At 43.4% G+C, this 19877-nt stretch overlaps 1 protein-coding gene across 2 annotated transcripts in view; it reads left to right on the forward strand.

The window, feature by feature from the left end:
- Nucleotides 1–9618, forward strand: part of LOC147333597 (NACHT, LRR and PYD domains-containing protein 3-like) — a 30925-nt gene extending 21307 nt beyond the window's left edge. Inside the window, exons 9-12 of one of the 2 annotated variants that reach the window (XM_086286292.1) lie at nt 332–505; nt 3624–3797; nt 8251–8297; nt 8473–9618. In XM_086286292.1, coding sequence (XP_086142418.1) covers nt 332–505; nt 3624–3797; nt 8251–8297; nt 8473–9032 — 955 coding nt within the window. In that variant the 3' untranslated portion in view covers nt 9033–9618. The remainder of the gene's footprint in view (nt 1–331; nt 506–3623; nt 3798–8250; nt 8298–8472) is intronic. The other variant, XM_086286293.1, reaches the window with a different exon arrangement.
- The last annotated feature ends 10259 nt before the right edge of the window (nt 9619–19877 follow it).

The raw sequence follows: 19877 nt of genomic DNA on the forward strand, positions 1-19877 counted from the left end.
ATTCTGTTGTAATAGTTGCAGTATGTGGTTTTGCATTGCCCTGGTGAATACTTCCCTGAAATAGATGTCATCCGGATGTAAGCATATGTTGCTCTAAAGTCTTTATATACATTTCAGCTTTCATAGTTCCTTCCAAAACATGCAAGCTGTCCATACAAACAAGTCAGATGTTATGAGGTTGTATAAGTGCATATGGTATAAAAAAAATACAATTCATATAGCCATTTATCAAAGAAAACTTAATATTGCCAAATATTACAGTAAGTATTCGCTGCAGCTTGAACACACTTTAACGCCAGTGTCTTTTGTCGTCTTGTTAATATATTTTCAGAATGTGTGGCTGTAACCTCTCAGAAAGGATCTGTGAAACTCTGTCCTCAGTTCTCAGCTTTCAGTCATCTGGTCTGAGAGAACTGGGCCTGAGTAACAACAACCTGCAGGATTCAGGAGTGAAGCTTCTGTGTGATGGAGTGAGAAGTCAACAATGTGTATTGGAAATTCTCAGGTCAGGCTTCACTCATGCTACTTTAAAATCTGACTCACACCATTAGTCAAAAATCTAACTCATGTAGAACTTTATCGCCATTTCCAAAACAAGACAGAGATTGTATTTATATTAACCCTTTAAAGCCGGTCGGAGCGGGCACACTGCGTTTTGTGTAACTATTTTTAAATCCCTGTAGAACCGAAACCACGTAAGCTAGCGCAATAATTTTTTTTTTGCATATGAAACTGGAGTAGTTGTACTTACATCTTATGCCATCAGCTTGTCCTAGGTCACAGTTTGCCGCTTTGCCGATCCGATCAGCTGGTCATAACACGTCCTACATTGACATAGACGTCAGCGAGAACTATCGCATGTCCGCCATTACCTGCCCAAAATTGGAAGTGACATCATTTCGCGGAAAATGTCGTTTTTTTTACATATATGCATTGTAAGCCTATACTGGTGTTTTTAAAAGTCATGTTTTACTTCATCCTTTTCTGAATAGTTTCTGGGATGCTTAGAACTCAAATTACACTGCTTTAAATAGTTTAGTTTTATGCACATGCTGTTTTCTTTGCAAATTTACATTATACGATTTATTTTCGTTTTTTCTAGAGTATATAAAAATTGGTGTATTTCAAAAATAAAACTATGAAGACACTCAAAATAAATTTCCTGTTGTTGTAAACTATTTTTTGCAACTTTTTTGTATTTACAGTTTTGAAGGATAAACCTCTTAAATTTCTCTAAGTAGAAATCTATGTAAAAAAAAAAAAAACAACTTTTAATTTCTTTGTAGTTCATTGCACTTTTTTGCAATTTATGTAGTTACTATGGACTTAATACAGACATATTATTAAATTTTGGGCTATAACAGTTGTATTGATGTATAGCAACTTGAAATGCTCCCAAAAATGGCACTACAGCATGTAAAAATATATAGTAAGCTCTGGCAGACTTGGTTCTATGGTAGGTCTTAAAGGGTTAATATATCTGTATATACAAGCAATATACAGGTATATTAATATATCTGTATATTGCTTCTATGGGATCTCCATTTCACAGTCTTTTAGAATGCTTGACATGAAAGAAATTCTTGGATATTTTTGTCTAAATGATCACATTAGTTGTGCAAGGTAATAAGAGGATTTTTTTTCTATGTGATATTATGCAGCATTCACAAACAGTACATGTGCACTAACTGGGATTCATAAATACAAATTTAGAGCTGCCTTTGTCTGGGCATACAAGTAATTAATGAAAGCCTGACTGTCTCTGAAAATTTAAATATCTAGAAAATGATTACAACTCGGGATGGACCAATCCGATATTATGTATCGGTATCAGTCCGATGCTGACCTAAATTACTTGATCGGATATCGGAAAGGAATAAAAAATGTAATCCGATCCATTAAGCACAAAAGCAACTTAGATAACATGCGACATGGCGTAACCCAGCTCATGACCTTAGCATGTCAGACCAGTATGCGTCACGTGATTGAGCGCCTGTGGCGTGCGAGACCTGTCGGCCGTCTGGAGTTACTTTACACTGAAAGCATTTGGAGCCTCGCTACTTGCTTCCAAACTGGTATTTCATATCAGAGAAAGCTATCCCAGAGAAGTAAAGCAAGTCTGTAAGTTCATCTCTGAATATTTGTAAAGTATTTCCACGCTAAATTTAACAACCGATATATAGCACAAAAGCTGGACTGGCCATTGGACGATGATGGTGATTTTTCCAATTACAGCCATTCCAGAGAAGAGTGGCCTGAAAATTGAAGGCTCTGCCTCCGTAACATTCATCATCCCCCCTTCATTTCTAAATTCAGCTGCATAATCCTGTCTGAAACTTTCCTCACCTCCACAACACTATTCACATAGTCTTCCGTCAAAGTTACTCATGCTCCATTTCTCTTCCTAACTATGCCATGGTAGAACATGTTAAAAGAAATGTCTGAAATTTTGCTGGGGAAGTGTGTTATTGCTGGGTGGATTGTTGGGGTTTCTTTATTTTCTTTTTATCGTCTGTGAAAAGGTGTTTGCCACCTTTGTGATTTCTTATTATTTTTACATTGGGCACACATAAACTTTTCAGATCTTCAAAGAAATTTAAATATCAAGTAAGGTTATAAGGCCAGTTCTAAAGCTGTGAAATTCCAGCAAACCACAGAGAGAGCCATTGTCCACTAATGGTGAAAACATAGAAGAGTAGCAACTGGTTGACTGCAAATACCCCAAAAATGAAGCAATGACTAATCCAAGAGGTCACAAAAGACCCCACAACAGCATTGAAAGAAATGCAAACCTCATTTGCCTCAGTTGAGGATGGTGTTAGTCCACCATAAGAAAGAGACTGAGCAAAATGGACTGCATGCCAGAGTTCCAAGACAGTGTGATGATCCTGTTTTCCCCAATAAGTCAAGTCAAGTCAAGTCAAGTCATCTTTATTTATATAGTACATTTAAAAGACATCAGGTGTCAGCCAAAGTGCTGAACAGAGAAATATAATAATAATTAAAATAGATAAGATGAAAACATAGAAACATTGTGAGACATCCATATATTTTTGTAAAAAAAAAAGTGTACATGCAAATATGCACATACGTATGCAAAAATGTACACATTCACACACAAGCACATACGTGAACATAAAATACATGTATACGTGTCTACACATGCAAACATCATCCAATGAGATAAAAGACCAGGGTAGCTGAAACAGAATAAAAGGGGTGTCAGAGAGATCCGAAAGCCTTGGAAAATAGGTAGGTCTTCAGATTTGATCTGAAGACTTCCAGGGACGAAGAGGATTTTATGAAAGGGGGAAGACTGTTCCAGAGTTTCGAGGCGGCAATGGAGAAAGCCTGTCACCTTCAGATTTGAACTGGGAGCGTGGAACTAATAAAAGCATCTGACTGGAGGAGCGCAGAGTTCGAGTGCAGGCGGGACAGGCTTGAGTGACAGATGCCTAGATAGAGAGAGTTACAATAGTCAAGACGTGATTATATGAAAGCATGGATAACAGTTTCCTGGCCTTTAGATGACAGGATATTTTTGAGTTTAGAAATGCTCCTGAACATTAAGTATTAAAGTTCTGGTTAATTATTCACAGATGTATTGTTTTGTGTGTCTGCAGTCTCTCAGGCTGTCTAATCACAGAGGAAGGCTGTACCTCTCTGGCCTCAGCTCTGAGCTCCAACCCCTCCCGTCTGAGAGAGCTGGACCTGAGCTACAATCATCCAGGAGCCTCAGGAATGAAGCTGCTGTCAGCTGGACTGAAGGATCCAGGCTGGAGACTGGACACCCTCAGGTATGGAGAGAATGTCTGATAGAGGAGGAAGAAGAGGAAACATTTTATGTGTCCTTCACTCAGGTCCCACAGACATGATCTGAGCAACCACACACAGTAGGTTTTTCTTTACTCAGAAAAGAAATACTAGTCTACTTGGATGATAAATTCATAAATGATAGAGGGAAATCTGTCTTGAAACTGCCAAATTAGGCAGGGGTGTGGGTGTGGGGGGTAGCTCAGTTCAGGGGCGGGATAGCTCTGTAGGTAGAGTGGTGGCCCCATGATCAGAAGCTTGGGGTTTCGACTCCACTGAACACTGAGCGCTGCATTGGTGGCTGCCCACTGCTTCATTGGGTGAATGGGTTAAATGCAGAGCAGAGATTTCCCTGCGGGGACTAACACATACACACTGTTATGTTGCGTTCTATTTAGAAGAAATTATTCTTGTAGATATGTTTCTTACCTTTTTCACTTATGAGCTAATCAGAAACTGTTTGCCTCATCTACCATTTATCAATATTGAATTTTTCTTTTGTTACTTCTACGCAATCATTACATTATCTGAATGTGTGGAATGCTGAACACAGTTATGTTTAATAGGGGAAGCAACATTACATTGATGTATCATGATTTATTTTAATGCTGTGAAACACGAGAAACTGAGAAAAACAGAAATATAAGAAACCCAAGTATAACAGAATCTACAAGTAAGTTTGATGCAGGTTTTTGATGATCAGAAAATCCATCAAAGAGAAACCAGATTACAAATGATGATAAGAGTTACAGTTGATTCCTATTAAGCACAGATACACGGTACCACTGAAAAAGCATGGCAGGCTGGACATGCTCTCTGCTTCTAATTGGAATGTATTAGTTATCAGATAGCTACAGTGTTGAACACTGAATATAGGTGACAGACTAAACTATGACTGATTAAATTCTGCCTAAACCAGTAGAGAGACCCGGGGAATACGGCAATGTTTTTGTAGCCATTTCCCTCATTGCAGGGTTTCACAAGTGGCTCATCGAGTATCACTATTGAAAAGCTAATTGTATGCAGTCTCATAATGTTACATTTTAGTACCTGCTTGGATCGCTCAGAACCCTGGTGGAATGGGTACTAAAAAAGCACCTGGTACCAGGTACCTAATGGAAAACCCTGAAAACCTTGATGAACTATAGTGAGACGATCCAAGAAGGTACTGATTGAAAAGGGACTATAGATTGAGGTCTCCATCAAACACTACATCCTCTCAGTATGTGTTTGGAGATAATAGTAGCATCCTCAGTCATAACTGACTTGGATTTCTTGCTGTGACAATTCAGAATCGTCAGAATCAGAATACTTTATTTATCACTAGAGGGAATTGTGTTGGTTACAGTGCTCCAGTAAAAACAGTAACAAAAACAGACACTACAAGAAGTAAGAAATAGAACAATATATGCAATATATATATATATATATATATATATATATATATAAAAAACACCCAGCACGCCCCTGCGGGCGGTTTATCCTTCAAGCTCGGGTCCTCTACCAGAGGCCTGGGAGCTTGAGGGTCCTGCGCAGTATCTTAGCTGTTCCCAGGACTGCGCTCTTCTGGACAGAGATCTCCGATGTTATTCCCGGGATCTGCTGGAGCCACTCGCCTAGCTTGGGAGTCACCGCACCTAGTGCTCCGATTACCACGGGGACCACCGTTACCTTCACCCTCCACATCCTCTCGAGCTCTTCTCTGAGCCCTTGGTATTTCTCCAGCTTCTCGTGTTCCTTCTTCCTGATATTGCTGTCATTCGGAACCGCTACATCGATCACTACGGCTGTCTTCTTCTGTTTGTCTACCACCACTATGTCCGGTTGGTTAGCCACCACCATTTTGTCCGTCTGTATCTGGAAGTCCCACAGGATCTTAGCTCGGTCATTCTCCACCACCCTTGGGGGCATCTCCCATTTTGACCTCGGGACTTCTAGGTTATACTCGGCACAGATGTTCCTGTACACTATGCCGGCCACTTGGTTATGGCGTTCCATGTATGCCTTGCCTGCTAGCATCTTGCACCCTGCTGTTATGTGCTGGATTGTCTCTGGGGCATCTTTACACAGCCTGCACCTGGGGTCTTGCCTGGTGTGATAGACCCCAGCCTCTATGGATCTTGTACTCAGAGCTTGTTCTTGTGCTGCCATGATTAGTGCCTCTGTGCTGTCTTTCAGTCCAGCTTTGTCCAGCCACTGGTAGGATTTCTGGATATCAGCCACCTCCTCTATCTGCCGGTGGTACATACCGTGCAGGGGCCTGTCCTTCCATGATGGTTCCTCGTCTCCCTCCTCTTTCTTGGGTTTCTGCTGCCTGAGGTATTCACTGAGCACTCGGTCAGTTGGGGCCATCTTCCCAATGTATTCTTGGATGTTCCTTGTCTCATCCTGGACTGTGGTGCTGACACTCACCAGTCCCCGGCCCCCTTCCTTCCGCTTAGCGTACAGCCTCAGGGTGCTGGACTTGGGGTGAAACCCTCCATGCATGGTCAGGAGCTTTCTTGTCTTTATGTCAGTGGTTTCTATCTCCTCCTTTGGCCAGCTTATTACCCCAGCAGGGTACCTGATCACGGGCAGGGCGTATGTGTTGATGGCCCGGATCTTGTTCTTACCATTCAGCTGACTCCTCAGGACTTGCCTGACCCTCTGCAGGTACTTGGTGGTTGCAGCCTTTCTAGCGGCCTCTTCATGGTTCCCATTTGCCTGCGGGATCCCCAGGTACTTGTAACTGTCCTCTATGTCTGCAATGTTGCCTTCTGGTAGTTCAATCCCCTCAGTTCTGACTACCTTCCCTCTCTTTGTTACCATCCGACTACACTTCTCCAGTCCGAACGACATTCCAATGTCATTGCTGTATAGCCTGGTAGTGTGGATCAGTGAATCGATGTCTCGTTCACTCTTGGCATACAGCTTGATGTCATCCATGTACAGGAGGTGGCTGACAACTGCTCCGTTCCGTAGTCGGTATCCGTAGCCAGTCTTGTTAATGATCTCACTGAGGGGGTTCAGGCCTATGCAGAACAGCAGTGGGGACAGAGCATCTCCTTGGTAGATCCCGCACTTGATGGTAACTTGTGCTATGGGCTTGGAGTTGGCCTCTAGTGTTGTACGCCACATCCCCATTGAGTTCCTGATGAAGGCTCTTAGGGTCCCATTGATCTTGTACAATTCTAGGCATTCCAGTATCCAGCTGTGGGGCATTGAGTCATAGGCCTTCTTGTAATCAATCCAGGCAGTGCACAGGTTGGTCAGTCTGGTCTTGCAGTCTCGGCTGATTGTTCTGTCTACCAGTAGCTGGTGTTTTGCACCTCTGGCATTCTTGCCAATTCCTTTCTGTGTCCCGCTCATGTATTGACCCATGTGCCTGTTCATCTTAGCCGATATGATGCCTGACAGGAGCTTCCATGTAGTACTGAGGCAGGTTATTGGTCGGTAGTTGGAGGGGACCGGTCCCTTCTTGGGGTCCTTGGGGATCAGGACCGTCCGCCCTTCAGTTAGCCATTCCGGGTGTCTCTCGTTAACTAGCAGCTGGTTCATTTGTGCTGCCAGACGCTCATGGAGTGCAGTCAGCTTCTTCAGCCAGTAGGCGTGAACCATGTCGGGCCCTGGTGCTGTCCAACTCTTCATACTGGAAACCCTTTCTTGGATATCTGCCACTGTGATGGTTACTGGACCCTGTTCAGGGAGGTCGCTGTGGTCTGCCCTCAGATCCTCTAGCCACTGAGCATTGCCGTTATGGGTTGCATCCTTCTCCCATATGCTCTTCCAGTATTGCTCCGTCTCCAGCCTTGGTGGTGCTGTTCTCTTATTGTTCCCTTGCCACTATATATATATATATATATATATATATATATATATATATATATATATATATATATATATATATATATATATATTTATGTCACTTTCTAATAAATATCTGAGCATGTGCAAAAAGAGTGTAGTTATAGCAGTATACAGTGTGTTAGGTGAACGAGTTGTACAGGGAGATGGCCACAGGTAGGAATGATTTCCTGTTGTTCAATGGTGCTTTTTAGTAGTCTCAGTCTCTCATTGAACGTGCTGCTGTGGCTAGCCAGCACGTCATGGAGTGGGTTGGAGAAATTATCCAGCATTGTCTTTATCCTGAATAACATTTGCCTCTCCATAAGAACCCTAAGATAGTCCAGCTCCATCCCCACGACATTACTGGCCTTTTACTGAGTTTGTTAGCAGCAGCAATTGACAATTGATCGAACCATTACTTCAAAGAACTTACAGATCCAGGATCAGTCCAAATCATCAGCAGGTTGATCCGCGTATGGATTGAAGTGTATTTGTGAAAATGTTGGACTGTTCCTTTATCAGTGTCTAACAGTATGTGTACGAGAGCCATGTAATGTCCATGTGTGCATGCTGAACGACACTGTGCTGGTCTGACCCCCCTCCTCCTTTCAGGGTGGAGCCTGCTGGAGAACGATGGTTGACACCAGGTCTGAGGAAGTGTAAGTGTGTTTTTAATGTGATTCATGAAAACAAAGCAGCACACATTCAACCATCTTCAAACTGTCACATCACTCATTCACATCTCTGATGTCAGGAGTCATCATCAAAGTGTCAATCAATGAACAGATGATGGATCAATAACTGCAGCTGGATTGTGTTTGTTCTCTCCATCAGATTCCTGTCAACTCACAATCAACACAAACACAGCCAACGAATACCTCAGAATTTCTGACAACAACAGGAAAGTGACATGTGTGGAGGAGATTCAGTCATATCCTGATCATCCAGACAGATTTGAAAACTGTTATCAGCTGCTGTGTAGAAATGGTCTGACTGGTCGCTGTTACTGGGAGGTTGAGTGGAGAGGAAATGTTGATATATCAGTGAGTTACCAAAGAATCAGAAGAAAGGGACGCTGTAAGGACTGTTTGTTTGGAGGGAATGATCAGTCTTGGTGCCTGATCTGCTCTCATGATGGTCCTGAATCTGTTTGTCACAATAACAGAGAAACATCCATCTACTCCTCCTCCTCCTCCTCCGCCTCCTCCTCCTCCTCTGTCTCTAACAGAGTAGCAGTGTATGTGGACTGTCCTGCTGGCACTCTGTCCTTCTACAGAGTCTCCTCTGACACTCTGATCCACCTCCACACCTTCAACACCACATTCACTCAAACTCTTTATCCTGGGTTTGGGTTCTGGCCTCATCGTAGTGGTTCCTCAGTGTCTCTGTGCTGACTTGAATGTAAAGAGTGTCCTCCTGTTAAAGGAACTGTCAAGGTTTGGCTGTGTGGCAGGTAGGATGTAGGACCCAAACGCCGGAACAGGCGAAGTTAACTGAGAACATCAGCTTTATTGGTGGAAACTACAGATTTAGACAGGAGCACGAGGGAAACACACAGCAGTAAGGGTGCACAACATGACAACAAATGGGGAAGACTAAGGACTGAAATACACAGGCAGGTTTTGGGATTAAATTATTTGAAGTGCCTCAATTCTATGCTTTATATTAACTAAAATGCCATATAACCATATAGTGTAGTATTAAGTAGACACAGCCCTGAAAAATAAAGGCATTAGACTACGTGTCCTTGGGAAGTGGAATGCTGTAGACTCTCGCTCATGCCTGCCGGGGAAAAGTAGATAACAGGGGAGCATTTTTTAGTGGAAAGTTACTGAGACACTGTTTAGACTAGAATGAGAGAGCTTCTGTAATAAAACTGTTAGGGGCACACCACCATTTTGAGATCCGCTGCAACGTGTCATGGAGGATGCATCTCCCTTCATAAAGTAATATGAAAGATAAATAAAATGATAAATGGTCTACTGAGCAGTGTTTTGTCTTCCATCGGATGCATCTGAGGAATCAAAAGAACTCGGTGAAGTCTTGGTACTAAACACAGGATAACAAGAGGATTGGGAACAGGTGGAAACACAGTTCAGACTAATCAGATGTAATGACACAGAGGAAAAGCAAAACTCAAAACACTGAACACAGGACACGAGACTTTCAAAGGATAACAGGAAGCGGGAGACAGGCATAGAGACGCAAAGTTCATAAGGGGACATGGCTGACAGGGGAGACAGAGAGAACATGAAGCACAGAGGCAAGTAAGTAGTAAGTAACCCAAGTTAACCAAATGCCTGTCTAAGTCACAGAGTCAATGGTGCATAGTGGGGGGAAGGGGGCAGGGAATAAACTGTTCCACAGTGTAGGAGCTTGGGTTTGAAAACCACGATCCCCCTTTGTTTTCAAACGGGTCTTTGGAATAGTTAGAAGACCACTATTAATGGATTTAAGGATCCGGTATAGAGAGTAAGGTTGAAGAATCACAATGATATAAGTGGGGGCCTCACCTTGTAAGGGCTTAAATGTAAAAGTAAAAATTTTAAACTGATATCTGTACCCAACCGGAAGCCAGTGCAAGGATTTTAACACAGGAGAGATTTGGGAGAATTTATGACTGCAGGTTAAAGCCTTGATGCGGCATTTTGGACTGCTTGAAGATGATTTGAGGAAGCCTTAGACAGACAGGTTTTACGGCAAACTTGCCTAAAGCTGTGGATAGCTTCTGTAAACCAGGGCAGGATTTAACAGTGTTGGCTTTCACACCTGGGCTCCTGTGATTAGGTAGAGTATCATTAGGGGGCCCTTTTGCCCCTCTCGGTGGGACACCCCCACAGGGCTTTAATCTGGGACTCTGCACTATTTGACCCTAAAACTGAAGAAGCTTCTCAGATGAGAGGTGAAACACCTTCAAACAACTTAAAGAAGTCCAGACGCTTTTTTTTCCAAGCTCTTTAGACAGTTTTGGCTTTCCTGATTTTAAGACGAGCCACTTTATCTAGAAATTTTAGACATTGCAAAATGGTTGCCCACTGCTTTACTGAGTGAATGGGTTAAATGCAGAGAATCACTTAGTGAGCCATGTAATGTCCATGTTAATCCATGGGGATTAACAGCCAACCCAACTCCATCTCCTGAAAGATGCAGTGTGGTTAGACAATGACGGTCTGCCTGGCACAGTTCATTAAAATGAAAAAAAAAAAAAAAAAAAAACCATATTCCACTTAGTTTTGGTTAGGAACTTAAAATCCAAGTTATTCCTAATCAAAAGCTCATTGAGGGCAAATGCTTTATTTGAGATCAAATGGCAGCTTAATAGGGTCATCTTAATCGGCGAGGCTGAAGCATCTCTGGTTAAATCCTGAGGGACTTGGCACACATTCGCCCTGCACACTCCCCGAGACTTCTTACCTTTTATCATAAGCCAAGGGACTATGAGATGGTCACTCACATGTTCTAGGAAAGCTCGGCGTCCTGATGAAAACCATGCGGGGAAGGCATGCACTCAACTCGAAGCCCGTTTTAGCTAAAACATCCAACGTCGGCAGCCCCGAGCAGGACGCAAAATCAAGGATATTCCTGTATTTCCGTATTCTCACTTGGTTGCCCACACGTCTTCCTCGCTTCCTCAGACGATTTTTTGTCGGGAAACGGCAGCTCCGGTTTCTGCCTGACACAAGCAAGCATAGGAAGTTATGAGCAACAGCTGATCGCCCAAATGTGGAGGAAAGCCTCCAAAGTGTCCAATGATTTGTCTTTGAGCTCATAAACACAATGCGGTGATCAGTATAAGCACGTTGAAAAGATGGTTCAGGAAGAGGAAAAATCAGGAGAAAAGACACAGGCTTGTAAAAGTTGGGTGGATTTGTAGAAAATGAAACGGCTGGTCATGGACAGATGCAAGGTTATTGATGGTTCCACCCTCATGCAATAAAGAAGATGGATGTTGTATCACTCGATGACTGATCAGTTTGTTTCACTAACTCATCTACACAAGGCATTTTATAGAGTCTTGAAACAACAACTGCAATCTGCACAATTCCACTTTTATCTCCAGATAGATTTTTCACTTTCATCTCCATATTTCCACAGTATTCTCCAAATGTTCAGCAATATTTCTGTATCTTAATGTGGCCCTAATACTCCGTGGTAGCTTTAACATGATATATTCATGTCCATCTCAAACTGTGAGCTCGGCTCCAGCACAATAGTATGTTAAAATATCACTTTAAATAATAACATAAATAAATATAAATATAATCATTGGTTTGTACAGTCATTTATCATATAGTAATGCTTTTTTTTTTGGAAATGGGTCTAAAGTTAGCGAGGTCATTCTTTTTTCTTTTTTTTTTTGCCTGTCCCGTTTGGCTCTTTTGCATCAGAATTATTGTCTAAAGGCAAAGAAAGATGCCCAACGGATTTACTTTACCAAATTGACCTTCCCAGCCTTGCCATAATGGTCCATTTGATTCACCTTTTATTGTTTATTTTATTTTCACTTGCTGAATACGGGACAGACTTGACTGGGGGAAAGAAGGGGAGAAAGAAAGAGGGAAAGAGAAACAGCTGAGAAGAGGGACGGGGGAGAAGGGCAAAAAACAAAAACCAACAGAATGGGCAGAAAAAGAAAATGCATCTATCGATCACCTGGATCACCTGTTGAGAAAGAAAAAAGAAAACAAGAGTAATAGAATAAACAACATCACAATGATATATGGGAATATGACAGTAAATACTAAATATTAAACATTATTGTGCAGCACATAAGATCAACAGAACACAGTGTGCTTTGAGGTAGGAGCCAAAAAGGGTGTAGTTTGTGGGTGTGATCACCCGTGTGTACACCTGTGAGCATGGACGCGCTTGTTTTTAAAAGGTTCCTTCATGTAATGATCTGCTAGAGGGTGTGGGGGGGCCACAGCCCCGTCCTCCAGGGCATGAAGCAGGTATGGAGGAGATCAAAACTCCAGACATCCAGAGGCCCCCAGAACACAAGAGACCAAGGAAGACCAACAGAGGGGCAGCCGCGCCACTGTCCCAGTAAGAGCTGAGGAGAGTCCCAGATGAGGGCTCACCCAGCAGCCGTGGAGCAGAAGCCGGGGGGGGGGGGGGGTTGCAGTGACGCGCCCGTGAGCTCCGCCGGCAGCCAGCTGCGCCTGAGTGACCGAGCCCCAGGCCGAGAGGCCGGGGGCACCCCACCTCCGAAGTGGCCCGAGCGAGCCCCAGGCTCCAGGCCCCGATAAGCGGCCGCCAAGGAGTGAGCCGGTGTGTACCTGGACGCCCACCCCCAGACACAAAGAACCACCAACGCACCGACACCTGAGGGAGTCCGCCACTGGCAGGGGAAGTGGTGGTGGGTGGAGATAGGCCTCCAAACCTTGGAGGGCCTGAGATGTCCCCAGAGAGGTGGTGTCTGATACCCAACCTGACATATAGACACAGACATACAGGCACACACAGATACAAACATCCATTCCCACCCTCATGCTCTCATGTGCACTTACTCCACACTCAACCAACGTGGAGACAGACATAAAGAGACGCTGTACACACGATCACACTCTCCAAGCGTACTCTACGAACCGGGTCTAGGTACCCTTGCCCCTGGAGGGGGGAACTGCACCCAGACCCAGGTGGTGTTACCCTTTTCCCTGCGGTGGGGAGAGGCAGACCACCCCGACTCCGCAGCAGCAGGGAGGCCCCACACTCCAGACCCCAGTCGGACGGCCAACTCCTCCTCCTAGCCCCCCCCGCTCCAGCAGGCCGCAGAGAACGGGGGTGAGAGAAGACTCCAAACCTCCCTCCACCCGCTCATTGTAGTGTTGATGCATGTGTGTTCTAAGGTGCATTTAAAACCCAGGAGGGCATGGAGCTACCTGCCAGAGAGCAGCAGGTAAGCGCATAGTCCCTCCTGCTAGCCCTCAATGTCTACGTGTATTTAAAATTGAGAGGTGGGCAACGACGCCAGGGGTGAGGTGTACACCCTGATGGTAATTTGGATTCCGTGTATCGTGCCCACCCCCAAGATCCTATATGTATGTGTAATGAGAGTGTGAGTAATGTGAATGTCTAAGTTGTGGGATAAAATTGAGGCAGAGGCAGCCAGAAGGGGACGGGGGGGGGGGGGGGGGTAGCCTCCTCTGCACCCTGGTGACATACCCCTACTCCAAGGCCCTGCATGTGTGGGTGGTTGTGGTGGAGTGGGAAGAGGGAGGCAGCTGGAGTAATGCTAAATCAAAGCTTGCACACAATCATACAGGGTACAAGATGTAGTGAAAGCTGCAGACATAGCCACACCATTCTAAGACTTACCAAGTGGGAATCTGGAATTGCGCCTCTCACTCCCAAGTTGCATAGTCTTACCACTACACTATCCAGCTACAACACTGCTGGGACTTGTGACTGTACAAAATAGATCTGATTTGAGTCAAATGATCCAGATGTTTTCAGTCTCTCTGTTTTTCATTGTGAAAGAGGGAAAAATGAACAATTGGGAGCACACAAATATCAACATGTAGATAAAGTATTAAAGCATTTGATCTGACTGCAATGTATATGAACTTTGATTTTTAGGACATGAACCTTTTTCCGCTCATCATCTTATAATATTAGAATATTTCAAATCAATCAAGTGTATTTGAAATGTGAGATTTAAAGTCATATTGTTGAAATGTTTGTTCCAGGCTGTAAAAAGTGCACTGTAAGATGTGCACTTCAGGAAAACTGAGTGGAATGCATTAAGCTCTACATGTACTTTAATGTTAATGTCAGCCTGTAGTTTTTCATGTGAGCCCATGTAGTTAATCAGAGTTTCAAATCAAGACTTTAACTTTGATCAGTGTTTCCACAGTGACTTAGAAATGGTTAGCCTTCAGTTAATCCAAAATGCTGCAGCAAGAGTCCTAACAGGGACTAGAAAGAGAGAGCAGATTTCTCCTGTTTTGGCTTCCCTTCATTGGCTTCCTGTTATTATTATTATTATTATTTTTTATTTTATTTTTTTTTGTCCCGTTTGGATCTTTATCCATCAGAATGCACATTAACTGTGTTACAATAAGGACTTAACAGCGCCCTCTGCTGGAGTGTTTCAGTACTTCGTTAACTAGAATACACCACCTCCTCCTCCTCCTCACACCACCTGCTACAGCTCTACTCTTCTATGACTACAGTCATCCACAGCACTGATGTGAGGTCACATGGTTCATATGTAAGGAGCACAGCTGACCTCAGGTCAGTTTAATGACTGTGAGCAGCAGCTGTGTTATTGTCACTGTGACAGGGAGACACTCTCAGACACAGCGCTCATGTCAGCTTGTTCTCATGCAGGAGGATCAGGAGCTCCATGTTTGTCTTTCTGTTTGAATCATGATGTGTTTGTGCCATCAGAGTCTGTCATGAGTACTCAGGGTTTCACAGCAGCTCTTCTGGATGCTGACGAGGACTCCAACCTCATGTTTCACCTATCTGAGCTTCTGATGTCTGTGAACACTCGTGTTTCTTCTCTGGGCTCATCTGGACAAAAACACCTTTCTGTGTTTGGCTGCAGCCTCATTCTGACTGTCAGGAAGTGTGTTATCCATGAGCTGCACTTCTGTGAGGAAGTTTCCTGCTGTGTTTCCTGTCTGTGGACAAACACGAGTGTTCCAGCTGAGGACTTGGTTCCTTCCACCTGTCCATACAGGACATCACGCTGTCTTTTCTTTGATTTCTCTGACTCGTGTATTATGAACTAAATGTATCCTGATACACACAGAGATGGATGAGCAGAGGTCACATGATGAAAGAACAAACATGGAGTCTTTGATTTATTTAGATATTTATTGATGAATGCAAACAAACCCTGACACTGAACCATCGTCCAGCAGAACAAACCTGATCACATGACCTGCTGACCCAAACAGTGAAAATCTCCATGGCAACAACAACAAACAGCCTCACATATGTTAACAGAGGCTATTAGAAGCACAGAGTCTTTACAGTCTTTCTCCTGTTTGGACACAGATCTCTGCACATCTTCATCACAGTTACTCACAGACGAGCAGAGTGTGTGGATATCAAAGCTAAGTTTCCACCATGTTTGTAGTCTGTACTGGGACTCATGGAGCATCTCTCTATGAGCACTCAGTGCTTTCAACAGTGAGTCCCAGTTTAACCAGCAGCCTTCACACCACACATCACACAGACATGGAAACTTCAAACCCTCAGACTGAAGACACCATCAGAAATAAACAGATTGTGATGAAGATGAAGAACTGGAACAGTTTGCTGTGGTTTCTTCTGTTCCTGTCAGAAAAAAGAGTCTGGCAGCACTTTGCTCTCCTTCCACATGTTTAAGGAGGAAGTGAAGACGAGTGAGTGAGTCGTCTTCCTCTGTGGGCCCAACATCAGGCAGCAGCCACGGATTTGTAAAAACCCAGCACACTGCTTCAGAAACACTGAGTCCAGGTGACCAGAGTCATGTGATCAGTAAGGTCTTCACTCAAGACGTCACTGCTTCAGGACCTGATTCAGAGGTTTATAAGGACGTGGATCATCGGTGCTGATGTTGTGTGAGAGCTGGTGAACCATGGGGAACATAAATAAAAAAACAGGCCATCAACAATTCTACCCCCAGCTCTAAAACCTACATAATACACTATACATATAGTTATATAGGTTATAGTATGTTATATATAAACGTAGCTGAAGCAGTTTAATTTGTAGCTTCATGCTGCACTTCATATGTTTGTCCACCAGATGGCAGCACAGAGGCCTGTGTTGGAAAGCTTTGAGTAATGAAGCGCTTTCAATCCAAGCTTCAGAAAGCTTCATGTGGTCATCAAGGAAGCAACCAGGAAATATCTGCTGTGTGTAAAAACACCAACACAAGCATCCAGGATGAAGACAAGAAACTCAAAGCTCACAAAACAGGTGGAGCTAATTTTGTGACGTGTTTCTGTAAAAACACCACAGAAGTGAATCATCAAAGTTTCCATGTGAGCTGATGATGCTGCTGCAGAGTTTCTGTGAACCTCCTGTGACCCCGCCTCCTCATACAGAGACATCTTATTGGCTTTATTCATTCTGCTCAGCACAGACCTGCTGCATCCTGGATCCAGTTTGATCCAGTTTCTGCAGTAAATCTAATGACAGACCTCCAGGTGCACCTGCAGAGTCTTCTTGTTGTTTCAGCTCAACCATGAACTCTGTTAAGTGCAGTAATCAAACCATCATAGATCCTGTTTGACAGATGAAGCTGTCCCTCTAAGTGTAATCTAACACAGCTTATTAAACTCACTGCAGTCTGGACATCAGGACAGACATCAGCTAGTTTTAGTGATCAGTGATAGAGTGTAGAAGAAGATGGATGATGACATATTTGTTAGTGTGTCTAACTGTGAGTAACTGAAGCTCTCAAAGGCTGAGGACAGACCCTGGACTAATCTGAGGACTTTGGTGGTCCTGCTGATGTGTTCAGTCTGTGATTGGACAGAGAGCAGGGGTCCAGGACCTGGTGGGATCAAAATCATTAACTGTGTTTATTTTACCAGAGCTTTCCATTTCTCTTAAATGAGCTTCATGGTGTTGTTCTTGGCTGGTTTTGTTTCTGCTCCACACATCCTTCCACAGACGACACCATCATAGACACCAAAGGTGGTTCAATAAGTCCAAACTCCTCTGACTGAATCAAACACTTCCTGTGTCTCTTTGGTGTCAGGCAGAACATCAGTCTAACACCTCACTATTTCACTCTGACCTCTATGTTGGTAGAACGTGTTAGTAGAAACATATTGAGCTGTGTGGATGGACTCAAACGCACTGATAAGCCATGTATTAGAAACAGTTCTCTGTGTAAGTCTGTAGAGCTGAAGAAAGAAGACACAAAGACACCAACTGGGTGAAGTCCAGGTGTTTGACTTGTTCAGTGTAGAGCACTGTGACCTGGATGAACCTATGCACCACTATGATGCTCTAGATCATAGACTATGGTTTCATCATGTTAGAGACTTTCTCCCAGTTTAACCTACCAGTAATGGACACGGCGGAAGTGATCTTGGTCCTGCTGATGTTACAGATTGATGTCAGGCTGATCTTTATTATCACTGATGGACAGATTCATTTGGTTTTTGTGTTGTTCAGACTTCAGTATCACTGCTGCAGGTTGGATGAACTCTTATACTACGAAACAGGTTTTGTGTTTCTTTTATTTGACATGATTCACCAGGAAGTTCTGATCAGTTTGTCTTTCCTGTCTCCTTTTAGTCTGAAATAACTTGGTTTAAAGGTGCTTTTATTTTGGAGTCCCCTCTGACTATAATCATATATTTAATGTTAGGTATTGTTTGAGTGGAGCCTTTGAGTGGTTCATCTACACGGATCTATATTCATCAGGAGAGGAAGCATCATGGTTTTATGACATTATTGTTCTTACTGATCAAACCAACAGAGTAAAGATGTTTAAAGGGTTTAGTGTGAAGACTGTGATCCAGGTCTGAAGGAGATCCACGTCACCGTCAAACCTGTCACTCACTCAGGACTAAAAGCCTTTATATTCTGACATCACTTCCTGTGCTGTAAGTCCCGCCTCCCTCAGTTTGAGCAGCTCTGAGGTTAATAAGACACATATAAGAGTCAGAGTTCAGCATCAGCCCACAGTCATGTTACAGGTGACTCCAGGCTGCCAGCATAGCTGAGACACTGACAGAGGAGCTGTGAGTGTGAATGTGATGAAGCATCACTCAGTGTTTCACATCCATCATGTTAAAAACACTCAGGAAGTGTGACTGTGTGGCTGTGACGTTTACAACAGTCTAACATGTGCTGTCAACCAAACCATTTCATGTTTCTATGGTAACTAAATCATTAGGATTGAATCTGTTCTTGTTGAGGTGACCTGTTAGTGTTTGGACTCGTGATCACGTCACAAGATCATGTGAGATTTCAAACCACAGGAGAATCACTGTGGTTATAAGAGGCAGACACCCGCACACACACCACGTGTCTGCTGTTGTTGTCAGGGAAATGAAGGCCGCATCTCGAGCAGCCTTTGAGTTGGGACAGCCTTCATTTCGTCACTGTGATGCAATTGGCCTCAAAATGTGGCCTTTAAGGCTGCAGACCCTGAATTGGGACACAGCCAGGGTCTGCATCCTTTGGAGGCTCCAATTGAAGGCTGCAGGATGAGTTGGGTGTATCTTTCATGGCCCACTATATTTCAGAATTATAGTGTTACATCATATTCTATAAGGATGTGTTTGTATACTTTCTGCCCAGTTTGGCCCATTTAGCAGAAGTCAGAGCTTTTCTTGGTGGACAGACTTCCAGAGCGGAGACAGCAGGTTTTTCTGCTTCCTGATTGGGAGTCTGGCAAGATGTGCAGGGCTTGAATTTGGGGCGCATCATGTTGAGAACACACAAACAAAGGCAGCAGACACACAAAAGTTAACCAGCTCACTGACAAAAACTGACAAAAACAAAAAGATGAAGAGCTAAAGAGACAAAACGACAGATAGCAACAGAGAGACAGACCAATGAAGATGCAGCAAGAACAGATACAAATACACTGACGTGGCTCTTAAACGGGCCTTTGGGAGGTTTTCAAAAAGCAGATGTAGGAAGCAATAATAACAGGCTGATTGTTTACTCAGCAGGTTCTTCATCAAAGTATTGTGAATTCAGAAGCACCTTATACACCAGTGGTTATCTGTGCTGCCACACTGGGAGATATTTGTAGGACTGGTTTAGACTGGTGGAGAGAAATTTAGTTGTGTTGATGCAAGTTTGACTTGTTTTAACTACAACAAGTAGTACAGTATATTAATAACATGTCAAAATAAATCTATACATTAAATCCTTCGTGATGTGAAGACATTCAGGCATGCAGCTGCAAACTGTCGGTGCAGTGTAACGACTGAGTGATGTGAGTGAGCAATGATATTTTGCTGGTACTCGTTTTGCGTCTGCTCGATCTTTGTATTGGTGAAAGCTGACAGTGTGAAGCTTTTGACTACACGTTTTCACTCTTTATATTTGTGCCCTTGTGTATATCACACTATTTATTGTTGTTAGTGTATTTATAGAATGATCTTTCTATTTCAGTCATTTAATGTTTTCCGTTTCTCACTGAAAACATTTTCAAAGTCCACAGAAGTGGTTTGTGTCATCTGTCTGCTACTACAATGGCGCCATCGTGTGGACACCAGCAGGACCTACACAGCTGAGGAGGAACTACAGGAAGTGTTTCTTTATGAATG

Source organism: Aulonocara sp. 'chitande type north' Nkhata Bay, linkage group LG3 (genome assembly GCF_057382095.1).
Source record: "Aulonocara sp. 'chitande type north' Nkhata Bay isolate Kocher_YH1m ecotype deep benthic linkage group LG3, A_spYH_male_GT1.1, whole genome shotgun sequence".
NCBI classification, from domain to species: Eukaryota; Metazoa; Chordata; class Actinopteri; order Cichliformes; family Cichlidae; genus Aulonocara; species Aulonocara sp. 'chitande type north' Nkhata Bay.